At 39.2% G+C, this 17,776-nt stretch overlaps 1 protein-coding gene across 9 annotated transcripts in view; it reads right to left on the minus strand.

Annotated features, from left to right (window-relative positions):
- Positions 1-17,776, minus strand: part of RBPMS (RNA binding protein, mRNA processing factor) — a 175,163-nt gene that overhangs the window by 98,708 nt on the left and 58,679 nt on the right. For 4 of the 9 annotated variants that reach the window (XR_009451398.1, XR_009451399.1, XM_059685498.1 and 1 more), the window contains exons 2-4: positions 5,712-5,789; positions 2,443-2,481; positions 1,237-1,299 (exon numbers count right to left, since the gene is read on the minus strand). The exons of 1 other annotated variant lie outside the window; for it this stretch is intronic. Coding sequence is in view for 5 of the 8 variants with exons in the window: in XM_059685498.1 (XP_059541481.1) it covers positions 1,237-1,299; positions 2,443-2,481; positions 5,712-5,789 (180 nt within the window). In the remaining 3 variants the exon portion in view is untranslated. Of the gene's footprint in view, positions 1-938; positions 1,002-1,236; positions 1,300-2,020; positions 2,100-2,442; positions 2,482-5,711; positions 5,790-17,776 lie in introns of those variants that run through there. 4 more of the 9 variants (XM_059685496.1, XM_059685499.1, XM_059685494.1 and 1 more) reach the window with 2 other exon arrangements.

The raw sequence follows: 17,776 nt of genomic DNA on the forward strand, positions 1-17,776 counted from the left end.
TTGTCACAATGACACCGTTATGTTGACCCCTTTCTCTTGGGTCAGCAAATCAATGGGACATCGGGTCTTTTCTACAGCCCCTCCTCAGCATGGTGTGTCTTAGCATCAAGGAGCTCAGAAGAGCAACTGGCAGGGGTATTGTTCTAGTCTAGTGGTCGGCAAACTCATTAGTCAACAGAGCCAAATATCAACAGTTCAATGATTGAAATTTCTTTTGAGAGCCAAATTTTTTAAACTTAAACTATATAGGTAGGTACATTGTTATTAACTTAATTAGGGTACTCCTAAGGCTTAGGAAGAGCCACACTAAGAGCCGCATGTGGCTCACGAGCCACAGTTTGCCAACCACGGGTCTAGTCTAAAGCAACACAAAGGCCAGTGATAAGCTCACAGAAGCTTTCACCATGATACCCAGAGTACAACTAGTTAAGTTACTACTTTCCTTTCAAGAAGCACCCTAGATACTTTTGGCCACATTAATCAACCCTCATCCACAGCTGCTTAGGCCAAGTGCCTGGAGCAGGATGGAGCCAAGCTTTTCACTGAGACTCCTCACCTGAGGGTCTGCTCTCAGCATCTGGACTAAATTAAATTGGCTTCTTTCCACATTCTCTCAGCTTGGTTCCCTTAAGTTGTTTTGTTTTTCAACATACCAAAGGGGGAAAGTATTTACCAAGGTAAAACTGGTAAACACTTCATAACATATGGCAGACAAGATACCTAACAAACCAAATACAGCTATTTCTATTCAATCACAGTTTATTCTCACTTATATCCCAATGCAGCATGTCTTTCAGGAAAGCCATATATGCAAGTTTTTAATCAGTCAGGATAATGACAATGACCTGTTTAAAAACAAAAAGCCACATACCTAAAATAAAACCTCATGAAATAATAAAAGCCAAGGTTTTTTTTATGTTTTCTTGGCTTAGGCTTACCTTTGAGAGCACAGTGATGGCCAAACTAAGCTGTACACCACCATGGGATATGACTGGGCTGAACTAAAATAAGACATTATCAGGTATTTTGAGCCTTATAGCAAAAGCTAGAGAAGAGCAAATTACTGAATAGTTTGCACATCTGACCACAATTCTAGGAAAAAAATCTCTTTAGAGGGCTCATCAAATTGAGGAATCCTTTCCTGTTGGATTATGAAGTCATATTCCTTCCATTTGAGGTTCCGCTATTTCCCACCACCTCATAAGGAAACCCCTCAATGATTACACAAGTACTCACATTCAAAGCATTCTTCGCAGCTTCTGCTTCTGAGCGACTGTCAAAACTCACAAAACCTACGGGCTGAGGAAAGAAAAAGAAATATGAGGGGGAAAAAATCAGGGGATATCTATTTTTCTGGGTCAGAGGTGATGTCAAAGTGAAGAGCTAAGATAAAGAAATGACCACAGGCATTTGTGTAGAAATAAGAAAGCCAGTCCAGAAGAATCATGACTCAGTGGTTTAGCTAAATTTCTAAGATGAATCAAAGGGATTGTGAGTGTGGTTCTTCAAGGGCATATAGTTGGGGTGTTAGAGAATCATAAAATAATCTAGAAGGGGTTGGAAGGTGAGCAGCAGTGAACAAGGGAATAGAGGAAAACTTGGGTCAAGAGACTCTACTTTTCTAAATTAATTCAATGTCCCTCAGTTTCTTCATCTTTTTAAGTAGAAAGAGAACCGAATCACCTTCTGGTACACAATCAGTGCAAGGACTACAATGACACAATGATAAAAGCCCGTACTCTCACTGCATGATCAAAATTACAGATGAACATTTTCATCGCAAATCCCATAATGTTCCAACTAAAGAGAAAGGGGTCATAATCCCTTTGGACTCAGTATCTTTTAGTCCAGAAGGACACTTGCAACATAGCTTATTCCTGATGAACCAGAGAAAACCCCACTGAGTGTCAAAAAGTGATTGGGAGGTGAGCATGCTGAGTGTTCAGCATTAGAGGGGAAAAAGCATACAGCTGAAAAATTTAAGAAGTTTGCAGGAACTACCAGGGTTACTGATTACCACCTCCATTCGGGGTTTGAGAGAGAACATGATTCTTCATCACCAGATACGCATACCGATTGTGAAAGGCTGCCTGTTTAACCTTATTAAAAACACACACACACAAACAGGAAAGAATTGGGAATAAAAGTGAATTTGGATAATAATTACTTTTGAATATACAAATAAACCCCAATATACCTATGCTGGATGCGTTACATTTGTCTTCCTTGGGGTTAGTCCCAGACATCCTAGCTGGAGACTATGGAATTACAAGCCATTTTCCTGTGCTAATTCCTAACCAATCTCACCCTATCTTTTAAAGCTACAACAAAATAAAATCCTAATGGGAATAAAGTATGTTGAGCCCTAGCAACATTCCTGAAGAAAGTCAATTCAAACTTATTGTAGAAGTGATCATTAATATGCAAGTTTAAAATGCTTACCTGCTTAGATGTGAGCTTTATAAGAGAACCCTCATAGCCCTGAAAATAAAAAAGAACCACATTTAGACCAAAAAAAAAAAAAAGAAAGAAAGAAAAAAAGGGGGGCGGGGGGAGAATTATAATAGCATCTTCTCAAGTAAAAATAAGTTCTTTATCCTTTATGACTATTGACTACTACCTCTTTCACAAATGCCTTTTAAATTAACCAGGAGAGCAAACTGTACACAGGCACACATGCACACACCCATGTGTACAAATGTCTGTTTGCAGACTTGGGGCCTAAAAGAAACCAAACCCTGAAATTCATGCATTTTTATGTTTCTTTCCTTTTTTTTTTTCCATGAAATTATGCAATGGCAGGAAAATTGGTGTCTGTGTATAGCAGATCTCTTTGTTTTATAGAACTAGGAGATTGAAGGAGGTAAATTTAATAAGATAGGACGGTAAGAGTATGTGATAACTTGGTCATGTATTTGCTATAAAATAACAATAATGAAACATTAAGAATGTACTATATTTTGGTGATCACTTTGTAAGTTATATAAATATCTAATCAACATGGCTGTACACCTGAAACTAATATAATATTGTATATCAACTCTAATTGAAAAATAAAATAAAAAATTATTTAAAAAAAAAAAAAGAATGCACTGGGTAGAACCTACTCGTCAAAATTTCAAAACTGCCAGGAAAGGTGAAGCAGGTAGTGATGCTAAATTTTGTTGAGGTTTTTAAAATTTCTTTTTCAGTTCTTTTGCTTATTTATTGAATCAGCCAATTTTCATGTTGGTATTCTGATTGGGACATACAAAAATGCCCTACTGAGTTTTTACTTGAGCTCATCTTCAAAGAAGATAGAAACACTCCCTTTCTAAACCTTCTTTCACCCCTCCCTGGCTTCTCAGGGTAAGGACAACAAAGTGTGTTTATTTCTGAAAATAATCAATAGCGGGTGGCTTGCACTGATGGATGACACAGAGAGGGAAAAACACCACTTGACATGATTGACCACCGCACATATCAGTGTAGAGACAGATTTGCAGACCAGTGTCAACCTTCAGGGACTTCAATTAAAAGAGGGTTGTTAGGAATGTAGCAGGGTCCTGACTTTAGGGAAGCAGTTCTGGGTAGAATGTTGGGATTGATTCATCCTCATATCTTCCCAGCATAGAACTATGTGACCAATTAGCTACTGTAAACATTTTACCTCAAAGGCCTTGAGCTCTTCTGGATAAAGAGGTCATGATTCACAGCCCTGCCTCTTCCCTTTTCAAGGTGCTTTCTCTGAAAAACCCAGAGGCTTAAACACCCTGAAGGCCTCAGCGTCAAAGGACAAATGAATATTTCACTCAAGTACAAACCACTGGCAGGACTATACTGTGCTCTCAAGTCACAAGAAGAGAATTAGTACCACACAGTAGTTCAGAGCAAGGACGGCAGTCAGACTGCTTGGGTTCGAATCCGGGCCCTGTCATTTACTGTGTGTGTAAACTTGAGCAAAATTTATTCAACTGCTCAAAGTTTCATTTTCCTCATTTGAATAAATGAGGCCAACCCACTGTAAAGGATTATGATGAGAATTAAATGAGATAATTCATATAAGGGGCTTGCTAGATGAATCTCTCTCTCCACATATATAAACACAATAGTATTTTGTCCATTAAGAAGGCCAATTAGCTTAAAATGTCCTCATCCTACAAAAGGGATAGTAAAAATTGCAACCCTGCAGAAGAAAGTCAGGAAATTCTATCAAGTTGGCACTCTCTTCCTACAACATCTCTTTCTTTCCCACTTCCTCTCAGTCAACCTCACGTCTAAGCTTTCTGTTTCTTCTGACCTGTCAACATTTATTACTGCATTAAGACAGTGATGTTTAACCGGTGTTGTAAGAATTTTTAAAACATGTACTACCTGACTATTTAGTCAGGAGCACTAACCTCTTTTCCCTTAGATTGTAAAAAAAAAAAAAAAAAAAAAGACAACAAACAAAACAACAATAGCTTCCTAGTGTTAATAAATAAAAATTATACCTATTTTTTTTGGCAGATTGGCAAAAAATATATTTTTTGGTGTGCCGCAGAATTTTAGTAATTAGTTTACATGTGCCATGAGATGAAAAAGGCGGAAAATCGCTGCATTAAGGGATATCTGTCAGAATGGAATTATGTCATTGTATGATGCCTTCTTGGCATATAAGCTAGACTCTATTTTATCTCTGTTGGTTTTAACTGGCTGCCCTCTGGATCCTCTCTCTTCCTTTCCTACACAGCTGTTTTCAGCTGTTACATCCTGTTCCCTCTGCCTAAAAAAACTAGATACTTTTCCTCAACCTGTCTTGGCTGGACTCCTGCTTCAAGTGGGATGGATCTTTAACCAAAAATCAAGATGGTCCATTGCCTAATCATAAGTATGGCCCCAGCTGGCATCACTGGCTGACATGTCAGCAACAACCAGCTCAGACACAGCCCTGAGTTTCTCATGACTTCCAGATTCACTCCTTGAGGGCGAAGGCCTCCAGCCCACAGTTTGCCCCAGTGTAGCCTTCTCCAATCCTCCACAGGCTAACCTTCAAGGTTTTGCCTAGGCAACATGGTTATTTCAGCTTTAGTCTGACTTCCTGTTAAGTTTTCAATTCCAGATTCATTCAGTATCTCCAAAGTAGTAATATCTCAATAGCCACACTGCACTAAATATTCAAGCACCAGGAAAGCTTCCCCTTATGCCAAACAACACTTTACAATATTGTTTTTACTTTATTTGAAACTTAGGATATTTTTCTCATGAAACAAATATGGTATTAGGTTCCTAGTCTAATTCATAAAAGCCTAGTTCTGCCTCCAAAGACTAGTACTAATAGAACTATTTCAACTAATAATCTCCTAGGGATAGGGCTTGATTTATATTATTGCATTTGAAATATAAATACATAATGAGCAACTGGTAATATTTTTGGTGATCTCTACCTAGAAAAACATCCTCAATTGCCGGAGGACACTAAGGCTGTTATATGTGGAAGAGACAGATACAAGTCCACATCAGTTAATAGAAGATACTTGTCTCGATTAGCTATTAGAAGGACAAAAGGCCATTTCCATCTTTTGTAAGTAACACTGTAAGGTAGGGTTGAGTTGTTAAATTCCCATTGCTTATTAACCTTTTAAAAATATCACTTTATAGGGTACTTTCTCAAGCATTTCATTTCTTCCTCCAAAAAGACACCATGAAGCTTTCTGTTTCCTTTTACAATTTCTGAAAGATAGAAAAGGTACCTTAAATGGTCTGAAAAGCAGATAGAGCTCCCGAGGTTTGATGTCCAGGGGCAGACCACTGACAAATAGGGTCCGGACCTGGAAAAGAAATATGAGAAGTGATCAATGGAGTGGAATCCAGATAATAGCTCTCACTTGAAACTTCAAAAACACCTTTTTTCAAATATTCCGTGAATCCTACCTAATTCGTGTTCTTTCAATGACATAAGAATACTCTAATGTTAAGATGCCATTAAGTCAACTCAACTCTTCTATGTTGATTATTCAAAGTGAACCACCTATAGCTGATTTAAATTCATAAATTGACTTCCTTCCCAACTAGCAATTGCCTGGTCCTAAAAATGTGAGGGAAAGAGAGGGTCCATGTAATTAAAGTGTTAGCTTTAAAAAATGTCATGAAGACAGAAAATCTACCATTCCTCTGCTCTAATCAAATGAACATAGAATGTGGTTCAAAAATAAAATCAACACAACTTTTGCTTCCCTTATCTGCACTGATAATTACAGTCATTTTAATAAATGGGAAAGCTTATCAAACAATTCAAACACATCTAAACAGTAGCCAGAATGCTTAACTCTGCATCTTCCCAGTTCCAAGACAGAAGGACATACCTCACTGATCTACACCTATAAGGGCTAAGGTACAAACTCCGTGCTTAATGTCAGCTAAAACACAGCTCACAGATGACACACTTCCAGCTGGGAGGATCGGAGAAAACACGTTCACATCTGAGTGGGAACTTGGAGGATAGGTAGGCTTTTCCCACACAGATATAAAAGGTGAGATGGAATGGTGCAGAGGAAAGCACTAACCAAGGCAATAAAGAGGAGATAGCACAGTGCATTCTGGAAGATAGGTGGGGAAAATTGAACAGGTAGGATCAAACCCCAGGGGACATTAAAAGTCACTGGCTCAGAAATTTGATCTTCAATCAGTTGGCAAGGAGTAACCACTGAATTATCACCACCACTACATTTTGTTTCTACTCATTTACTTTAGTGGATTTTGTGTGCCTTTAGTCCCTCTATCCCAGCTCTACTGAAAGGTAACTGATATATAACACTGCATAAGCTTAAGATGTACATGTTAATTTGCTATACTTATATACTGCAAAATGATTATCACAGCATTAGCTAAAGCCTCCGTTCACATCATATAATTACTATTTCTTTTTTTTGTGGCAAAAACATTTAATATCTTACTCTCAGCAACTTTTAATATATAATACAACATTGTTAATTATAATCACAATGCTATGCATTAGATTCCCAAAACTTAATCAACTTCTAACTGAAAGTGTGTGCCCTTTGCTGAACATCTCTCTCTCCATTTCCCTCATCGCCCCCTCCCCAGACCCTGATAACCACCATTCTACTTTCTGTTTCTATGGATTTGGCTTCACCCCATATTTTCTATTCCTCTTCTCTACTCAGGCTGATACAATATGATTGAGGTCCTCATTAGAAATCATATTGCTACTTAAAAATTCAATGCTCAATTGTTAACATGTATAAATGTGAAAGAGTCACTCCCCCCTTCTCCCCCCCCCCCCCCCGAGAAATAGGGAGAATATTTTCTATAATCCTAACACTCTCCATTAGCTCTGGTTGTAAAGTGCAAATCAGCAAGCAAGATCGTTTCACTGATCCAACACAGTACATGGCAAAATGGCATGCCACCCCTCGTACACTGCTGGTGGGAATGCAGACTGGTGCAGCCACTGTGGAAAACAATATGGAGTTTCCTCAAAAAACTAAAAATGCCTTTGACCCAGTAATCCCACTTCTAGGAATATATCCCAAGAAATCAGAAACACCAATCAGAAAGAATATATGCACCCCTATGTTCATAGCAACACAATTTACAATAGCTAAGATCTGGAAAGAGTCTAAGAGCCCATCAGCAGATGAGTGGATTAAAAACCTGTGGCACATCTACACAATGAAATACTACACTGCTGTAAGAAAGGAACTCCTACCATTTGCAACAGCATGGATGGACCCAGAGAGCATTATGCTAAGCGAAATAAGCCTATCGGAGAAAGATAAATATCACATGATCTCACTTATTTGTGGAAGATAATGACCAACATGAACTGATGAACAGAAATAGATCCAGAGACAGAGAAGCATTGAACAGACCATCAAACCTCAGAGGGAAGGCAGGGGAGAGTGGGAAGGGGAATTAGAGATCAACCAAAGGACTTGTATGTATGCATATAAGCATAACCAATGAACAAAGACATTAGGGGGTGAGGGCCTGTGCTGAGGGACAGGAGCAGTGGGGAGAGGTCAATGGGGGGGGGGGGGGAAGGAGACGTATGTAATACTTTCAACAATAAAGAATTTAAAAAAATATATTATGCTGTTTGCAAGTAAGGGTTTAAGAACCACTGTGGTGATATATACAGCTCCACTATCATGAATCCCTTACTTTACTACTAGTGGCCCAGTGCACAAACTTGTGCATGGGTGGGGTCCGGCCAGCCTGTCCCGATAGGGCCGATCAGGTGGGCTGGCCAGGGGGAGGGGCCACAGGCAGCTGGCCGGCCCCACCCCCTGGTCGAACTCGCGGTCAAGGGGACAATTTGCACATTAGCTTTTTATTATATAGGATTTCCTTATTCATTCATATTTTAAGAGTCTCATGCTCTACTGACTGAGCTAGCCGGGCGCGGTTCATTCATATTTTAGACAGCTTTGAGGTTCAATTGATACATAATAAATTGTACATCTTGTTTATAATTTTATAAAATTTGATATGTATAACCTATAAAACCATCAGACTAAGATAATGAATATATCACCTGCAAGTTTCCTCATGCCCTTTAATCTTCCTTCCATCTGTCTTACCACCTGCCTTCACAACAGTATGTATGTTCTCAAGTTTTACACAAATTGAGGCATAAAGTATGTATACTTTTTGTCTGACTTCTTTCCCTGTAGCATAATTACTTTGAGATTCATTCACACTGTTACATCAGTATCAATATTTTACGTCTTTTTATTCCTGAGTAGTATTCTGTTGTGTGGGTATATTACAGTTCGTTTACCCATTCACTTGTAAATGAGACACTGGTTTGGGGCTTTTACAAATAAAATGCTATGAGCATTCAGCTCGGCTGGTGTGGCTCAGTGTATGAGTGTCATGAACCAGGAGGTCATGGTTCCATTCCCAATCAGAGCACATGCCCACGTTGCAGGCTTGATACTTGGTAGGGAATGTGCAGGAGGCAGCTGATTTGATGATTCTCTCTCATCATTCATGTTTCTATATCTCTCTCCCTCTCTGAAATCAATAAAAACAAACATATTTTAAAAATGCTATGAACATTCACACATCAATCTGTACAAATCTCATATGGACATATATTTTTCTTTTTTCTTGGGTAAAATACCTGGGAGTGGAATAGCTGGATGATGTGGTAGATATATGCTTAACTTCTTAGAAAATCGCCTTCAGTTCTTTGCTCAGAACATGATAAATGTTCTGGTACCTCAAACAAATGTGTTTTCTGTTGCTATTGGATGAGTGTTTTATAAATGTCAATTAGGTCAAGTTTGTTGTTCAAAATATCTTTTGCTTCCCCTCTACTCCCCCAAATTGGCCAGTGATTTCCAAGGCACATTTTTTGTAATAATTATTTATGTATTTTTAGAAAGAGGGTGGGAGAGGGGGGAGAGAGGGGGGTACATTAAGGTTCATCTACATCCATAAAATGTAATATGCAAACACTGTTTTTATTCTGTAAATAAACAGCTAACACATGTATTTGGAGAGGGGGAAAATGCCTTTTAGGATATATATACACCAACATGTTTATATTTACAGATATATGGTTTAGCACTGATAAAGTGATTTTAATGGTTTTAATTATTATTGTTTTTTCTATCTTTCTATAGTAAGCATATATTAGATACTTTTTGTTGTTGTTGTTAACATTCACCCAAGGATATTTTCCCATTTATTTTTTTAGAGTGCAAGGGACGGGGAGAAACATAGATGTGAGAGAGACACATTGATTGGTTGCCTCCCGCACATGCCCCAACCAGGGCTGGGGATCAAGCCTGCAACAGAGGTACATGCCCTTGACCAGAATTGAACCTGGGACCCTTCAGTGTGTGGGCCAACACTCTATCTTCTGAGCCAAAGCAGCCTGGGCAAGAATTGTCTAATTTTAATAAAAACTTTGCTTTCTTGAGGAAACTATAAATGATGCCAACATTTATAATAATAGTTGTCAGGTTATGGAAAAAACTTTTCTGATGTAAATCTTTCAGAAATAGAAGAGATTCTTATTTTAGTGTCTCAACAGGAAACTGTTATGCAGGGGCGGGGGGGGGGGGGACTGTTAGGACGATGTTTGCCACTCATAGATGACAAGAGGCTCAAAGCAACTCTGTTTTGTTCATCAAATTAGAGGCAATTAAGATGTCTGACACTTTATTTACACATGGAAACTATTTAAATTTCTTAGAATCCAGTGAAGCCCAACATTTTCTCAGGAACCTGCCAACAGATATACTGACTAGGAGAAATAATTTTTAAACGTTTACATTATGAGATATGAGTACAACTAAAGGTCACTTAAATCCAAATGCTTGGAATCCATGTGCTTGGAATCCTTTCTGGACTTTTTTAGATTTGTAAAGTTCATTAAGCAAGTTTTTTAAAGAAAGTCATGCATAATGAATTGGAAAATAACTCTTCTTGAGCATGTAATTCATGCTTTTCTGTAAGTTCTAGGTAACTGGGACCTAGAATCCTGGATATATTTGAAACATTTGTTTCCTTTTCTTTTCACCACCACACTTTATATCTGAGCCATTGAATAACAAGACACCCGGGGTTTTGTCTGTGCTGTGTCTATGGAATCACAAAAGTAAGACATGGTTCCTGACTGCAGGGAGCTTACAGTCAGGGGAGGAAGCAGAACATGCAAATGACCTCTGTAATAACAGAAGGCTTAACTCATTCACAAAGTAACCCATTAGAACCCAAACAGTGAGGTAAAAACTTAAGAAACATGTATATCCATGATTAAATACTCAGAAAAAATCCCCCCTCCCCAAAATAGCAAATGAAAGACGCCAAATGAACTTTGTGGCAGGTCAATCATTCTCCAGGGCAGCCTTTAATTTATCAGCAGTGTCTAAGGACGTAGATGTGCCTGGCACTATGCCTTCAGCATCACAGATGTTTACTTTATCAGACACATGGGGAAACACATTTCTTAGTCAAGGACACAACATGCCTCAGAGAAGTTTAAGACATGAAGCTGCTGACAGCTCTATCCCAAAGGGACCTAATGAATTCAGTGGATGTGCCTCCAACTTCATTTTTATCCCAACAGGACTGAAGAACAAATGCTGGAAGTGGACCTGTGCAGAACAGTAAGAGCAAGAGCCTTCTTGGCTCAGCTCTATGTATCATTCCTACAGACGCCACAGTTACATGTTGTGTTCTTAAATGGCACTGCCAGCTCCCAGCGGGAAAGACAAGCCACATTTCAGTGACTGACTTCTAATTTAATAAACTCTAATTCAGTAAGTAAAGTCATTGTGTCAGTCTTAAGCTTTCCTGGATAGAAAAGCGAAAACAGGCCTTGAAATGGAAAGGCCCTACCTTTAATAAATTACAGGCATGATCTCATAAGTAATCTAAACATTAAAGTTAAAACCAACAGACAATGCTTATTAATTTCAGTACATTGCAGAGAATCATCATGCACTTTTCAGTAAGCAGCCACATCTGTTTACTTGTTTAGAAAAAGGTCTTAGGGGTCATCCTCTATCTGCTCTGAACTTACCTCTTGAGGTTCCTCTTAAATTCACAGGATGAGGAAAGGCAATTTCTCATTTTTTTATAATGACTTGTGAATAAGTGTGTATAGCTACTCATTTGAAACATTCTAATGAGTAAAACCCATGGGTTTGTGCTCCTATGACCTTCTATCCTCTGCAAACTTTCCATCTACCCACCTTTTTAAATATATAACTACAGACTCCAAAAGAAGCTTTCGAATGTGCTGTGTGTTTAAAGCATTCTTTTGGAGTAATCATTCTTTATAACACACAAGTGGACTCACAGATAAGAACTTTCAAAGCACATTTTAGAACTTGAAGGCTTTTTTGCAGTGGGTAGTAAAGTCCCAGGCCCAGAGTGTATGCTGTATAAATATCTCTTGCATTTATTTAGAAATCTACAGAACAATGTTGTGTATTCATGGGACACAGTAAGTGCTTACTTTTCGACACCTCTGGTGAGTGACTGCATGGCAAACAAAATGAGGTGATCACATTTCCTATCACAATCATATCAGTGCAGTTACCACAATATCAAATGATAAACACTCATACATGACAAAAAGGCAAAAAGAGATTAACATTATAAGAGATGAACATTTAAGGAGATAAAAACAACCAGAATCAAGGGGGAAAAAATGAAAAAGAAAAATTGACTGAAACCATAAAAGATCACAAAAAAATTCAGGACTACACCTATTAACAAGGACAGGGTGATCAATACCTGTTACTAGTAAAATCACTCACATTTCAACTGCTGTTTGAAACATACTTATGTATAAATAAGTCCAATTTCAACAAATGTATGTAAATGTATGTAATTCACAAAAAGTTTTAAAAAGGATTCCCAAATTCACTTGCATGCACAGTAAAATGCAAACCCCAGAAATTGTTCATAATCCCAGTTTAATTTTTTTCAGTGTTTTTAAAACTTAATACATGCTCAAGTAAAAAAAAAAAAGTACTGAAAGAATGTATACTTAATTCCTTATATGTTAATAGCGGGGAGGGAGTTCTATATGTTTATAGTGTAGATGGTAGATATGATTTACAGAATTCACATTTTATATATTTACACACTTTGGCATTTAAATATTTATAAGCATAAGTTATTTACTTTTTAAAAAGAGAGAACAAGCCCAAGCCCAAATGTACCTCCTTTCTTTGAAGATATAAACCTTGGGTCCTGCCTATCTACTTTTGTCCTTAGAAATTCTCATTTTCCTGCCTATCCTTGTCCATAGGAACAAGCTTGATCTAGTAGAAATATACATTCAAGTACTTGAGTCACATTTCAATTCTGACCACAAATCAGGGTTTCTTCATACTTAATCCAAAAACAAAATCTAACCTAAAACGGGCACCAATGCCTCTAAGATAAGGCCATAGGAGCAGGATCGTCCTAGTCGCAGTCAAAGGGTATTTCCTGCTTTGTGACCATCCTACTTTCCACTAAGGCAAGAACAGAGGGATCACTCACTCTCCAACACCTAAGGGAGTGTCATCTCTTTTCTGAGAGACCACGTAATATGAACTTGGTTTCAGGGACAGAGAAGTTCAAAAAAAATCTGTGCAGATTTATATCTGTGCAGCATAAATCCCATAGGGTTGGGGTGTTTTAACCCAAGAGACGGGAAGGGGAGGGAAAGGGTGTTCCAGAGCCATGTTTGTAAGTTTTACACACTGGTTAAATTACTTCACTCTTTTAAATAAAGTATACATTGATTCAATTCTTTGCTTAATCTGTAAGCACCAGCTGAAACACCATATTGCAAAACTGAGGTCTGTAGGTCATCTTGCTTCCAAAGGTGGCTTTGTTGCCCTCCTATGATGTCCCATTCATGTCTTGCCACCATGGAAACAGATTACCAGTCATTAAAATGGACTGTCACCCATTTAATTCTGGTTGCAACTCAGTAGAATCTGATCAGCCTTTGGTCAAGCTCCAGTTTTTGTTGGCACTAGCTTCAGCTGGAGTAGGTGGTCAAGTTTCTTCTTCCTGACAATGGCCACCTACTGGACTTGAAGATTCACTCCTTTCCTAGCCCTAGGAAGGTATGTTTTGGTTCAAGAGTCCAGGTTACTATAGACACCAAGGACTCCCTAGATGGTGTCTGTCAGGTTTGGTTTAGTTTTAAAGTGATAACTGCTCTTTTCTTTCTAAAGGAAGAAAGCAACATAATTACCTACAATGCACACCTCTCCAGTTTTAGGGTGCTCATTAGCGTTTGCCCTGGGTTCTATTCAGTTGGTTGACCCTATGCTTAGAATAAGCCAATTTATACCTTGATTTAGGGCCCATGGAAACCAGCTCCCTTTGCCAAGGTGATCAGAAAGTTTCCAGTAGTACCAGGAAAAGAAGGAAGACTCGTGGGAGCACATGTGGAAGGAGGAGGAGTGTGGCATCCATCAACTCATATACACAGGGCTCAGAACATGCCCAGAGAATTGAGATAGCAAGTGAGTTCTAGGTATATCGTGCCTAATGAACTAGGTCCATTCTTTGAGGAGCAGATCTCAGCCCAACCCAATGTCGATTTATAACCAGATGGTCTCAATCTCTCACTTTGATAGGACTTCTTAAGACTAAAGTCAAATCTGGGCCATCCCTTATCTCTGTTATATATTAGTCTAAAAAGAAAAGAGACAAAGAGAAAATTTCTAAAGTTTGAAAACTGCCAGGAGATGTTGTCTGTAACATGTAGGCACTTAACATCATTATTAAGAAATTTCTGGGAGAAACCAAGATGGCGGCATAGGTTAACGCCGGAGATTGCTGCCTCGAACAACCACTTCAAAAAACAACTAAAAGACGGAACGGACATCATCCAGAACCACAGGAAGGCTGGCTGAGTGGAAATTCTACAACTAGGAGGAAAGAGAATATCATACCCAGACTCAGAGGAGGCGCAGTGCTGAAGTGAAATACTAAGGTGCGGAGTGCACGCGGAGCAGGCTGGAGGCGGAGGGCGCGGTTGTTATTTTCAATCGGGAGGGAGTTTCAGACTCTGAGCTCCAGATCCGGGCGAGTCTCTAGGGACCCAGACTCAAACGGGAGAAGCGGGACTGTCTGGCTTCGGTTGGAACTTGAAGGCAGCTTTCTCTCCGAGGTTTGCAGTGGTTGCTGGGACTCTGTGAGGCAGAGCCCCTAGGGACGGAACTGAGATCAGCCATAACTGCTCGCTCCGGCCCGCCCTGTAGATCCCCGGGGACCCGCCCCAACCAAGCCCTGCGCAGAGCCATTTGCCGGATAGCCTCAGGCAAACGCTAGATTAGCACCGCCCTAGAGATCCAGCACAGAAGCGCTCCCACTGCAGACACAGCGGACTCTCATAGCCAGTTAGCCTGGAGGTCAAATCACCCCCGGTATTGCCGACAACAATCAAGGCTTAACTACAACAAGACTGCACACAAAGACCACTAGGGGGTGCGCCAAGAAAGCATAAAAGATGCTGAGACAAAGAAACAGGACAAAACTGTCAATGGAGGATATTGAGTTCAGAACCACACTTTTAAGGTCTCTTAAGAACTGTCTAGAAGCTGCCGATAAATGTAGTGAGATTCTCAAGAAATCTAATGAGACCCTCGATGTTATGATAAAGAACCAACTAGAAATTAAGCATACACAGACTGAAATAACGAATACTATACAGACTCCCAACAGCAGACCAGAGGAGCGCAAGAATCAAGGCAAAGATTTGAAATGTGAAGAAGCAAAAAACACGCAACCAGAAAAGCAAAATGAAAAAAGAATCCGAAAATACGAAGACAGTGTAAGGAGCCTCTGGGACAGCTTCAAGCGTACCAACATCAGAATTATAGGGGTGCCAGAAGATGAGAGAGAGCAAGATATTGAAAACCTATTTGAAGAAATAATGACAGAAAACTTGCCCCACCTGGTGAAAGAAATAGACTTACAGGTCCAGGAAGCACAGAGAACCCCAAACAAAAGGAATCCAAAGAGGACCACACCAAGACACATGATAATTTAAATGCCAAGAGCAAAGGACAAAGAGAGAATCTTAGAAGCAGCAAGAGAAAGAAACTCAGTTACCTACAAGGGAATACCCATATGACTGTCAGCTGATTTCTCAACAGAAACTTTGCAGGCCAGAAGGGAATGGTAAGAAATATTCAAAGTGATGAATACCAAGAACCTACAACCAAGATTACTTTATCCAGCAAAGCTATCATTCAGAACGGAAGATCAGATAAAGAGCTTCACAGATAAGGAAAAGCTAAAGGAGTTCATCACCACCAAACCAGTATTATATGAAATGCTGAAAGGTATCCTTTAAGAAGAGGAAGAAGAAAAAGGTAAAGATACAAATTATGAACAACAAACATGCATCTATCAACAAGTGAATCTAATAATCAAGTGAATAAATAATCTGGTGATCATAATAGAATCAGGGACATAGAAAGGGAATGGACTGACTATTCTTGGCGGGGGAAAGGGGTGTGGGAGATCCGGGAAGAGACTGGACAAAAATTGTGCACCTATGGATGAGGACAGTGGGTGGGGAATGAGGGTGGAGGGTGGGGCAGGAACTGGGAGGAGGGGAGTTATGGGGAGAAAAAAGAGGAACAAATGTAATAATCTGAACAATAAAGATTTAATTTAAAAAAAAGAAAAGAAATTTTTTTAGTGTTGTCAGACACAAAGGGAGGTGGGCACCAGAGGCAAAGCAGGAATTTTAGAATTTGCCTAGATAAGAAACTAGATATGTAAGTGTGAGCATGTGAGAACTTAACCTTGTTATCAGTGAATTCACTAAGTGTTGTCAAACACACTATATTGTTGTCAGGTTCTCAGTGTTCAACAAGAAGTTCCTTATAAAGACAGGAAGCTTTACCCCTTAACCATGGCCCCATTCTTACTCCACCCTGGCTTCCCTTAGTTCCTTTAGTCAACTTTCTGATGGCTTACTCCGTTTCCCTAGTTAGGCCGTGGAATCCTCCACTTCATTCAATTGCACTGCTTACACTGCTAAAACATTAAGATTTAAAGACATACATTAATCCAGTGTATTATAAACAGAATTTTGCATTCTAATGCCCTAAAGTACACTTGCCCTTAGAATTTTAATCCTGTAGAGTAGCCTGAAGTTGAATGTCTAAAAAACTCACCTGGGCTACCCACAATATAGACTTTTCCATGGCCTAACAAAATTAAATGTAAGAATAATATACGAAAAAGATCCTATCAAAATTCCAAGACCTCCCTTTCCTTCTTTCTGCATTGTTTGAGTGTTTGTTAGTTAACAAAGCAAATCTGTTCAAACAAAAATGTCATTCCAAACTATGTAGAGAAAACTACACCAGATAGCACACAGAGTTCTTTATAATCAAAGTACCTGAAAAAAAAAAAAAATTAGACAGTGGCAGATAATGAACCCACCACTCCCAAGGCCTCTAAAGCAGCTATGTTCAACATGCAATATCTGACTATTTAGACCAGCCGTGGGCAAACAACGGCCCACGGGCCGGATCCGGCCGTTCGGCTGTTCTATCAGGCCCGCGGAGCCGAAAGAGCGGAGGGTTCTCCTGCTCTCCCCTCCGCTCCTTCACCAGCAGCAGTGTTAACATGGCAACGTCGGGAAACACGGCTGCAGCTCCTTCTTCTGAGTCCAGTTTAAAAACCCATTGTGGCCCTCGAGTCAAAAAGTTTGCCCACCCCTGATTTAGACTCTTACAATGAATAAAAATAAAAAGACAACAGCCAACACAACAAGAGCTATCTGGTGTGAACACCCTGTCTTGAACCATAAATATGTAGGTCATATAATAGAGTTGCATCTTATTGGCCACACTGCATGATTGGTTAATTCTTAGTACCAGAAATTCTTATATACAAGTGTAGGCACCCGATTTTTTAAAAAGTCACTTTGGAGCAACAAGGGTAGGTTGTTATTATTATATTATTCTTGTAAATCAATCAAAATTGTATCTATTTTTTTTGTCAGATCAGCAAAAATATATTTTTTGGTGTGCTACAGAATTTCAGTAATTAGTTTATGTGTGCCATGAAATGAAAAAGGTTGAAAATCGCTGATCTTAAGCACTGAAAGGTTCTGATAGTAGCAGTGGACAAACTCCATCTGAGGAGCTTGATCCCACTCTCAATTTCAATTTACAATGCATTCTTAACCATCACAATGCGATGCACCAGAGGTTCTAACAACTAGAGAAGGTTTGAGAATTGCAAAACTAGAAAGATGTGGAGAAAAGGTATGCTCCCTGATATTTAGCCATGGGAA

The sequence above is a fragment of the Myotis daubentonii genome, chromosome 2, assembly GCF_963259705.1.
Source record: "Myotis daubentonii chromosome 2, mMyoDau2.1, whole genome shotgun sequence".
Lineage (NCBI taxonomy): Eukaryota > Metazoa > Chordata > Mammalia > Chiroptera > Vespertilionidae > Myotis > Myotis daubentonii.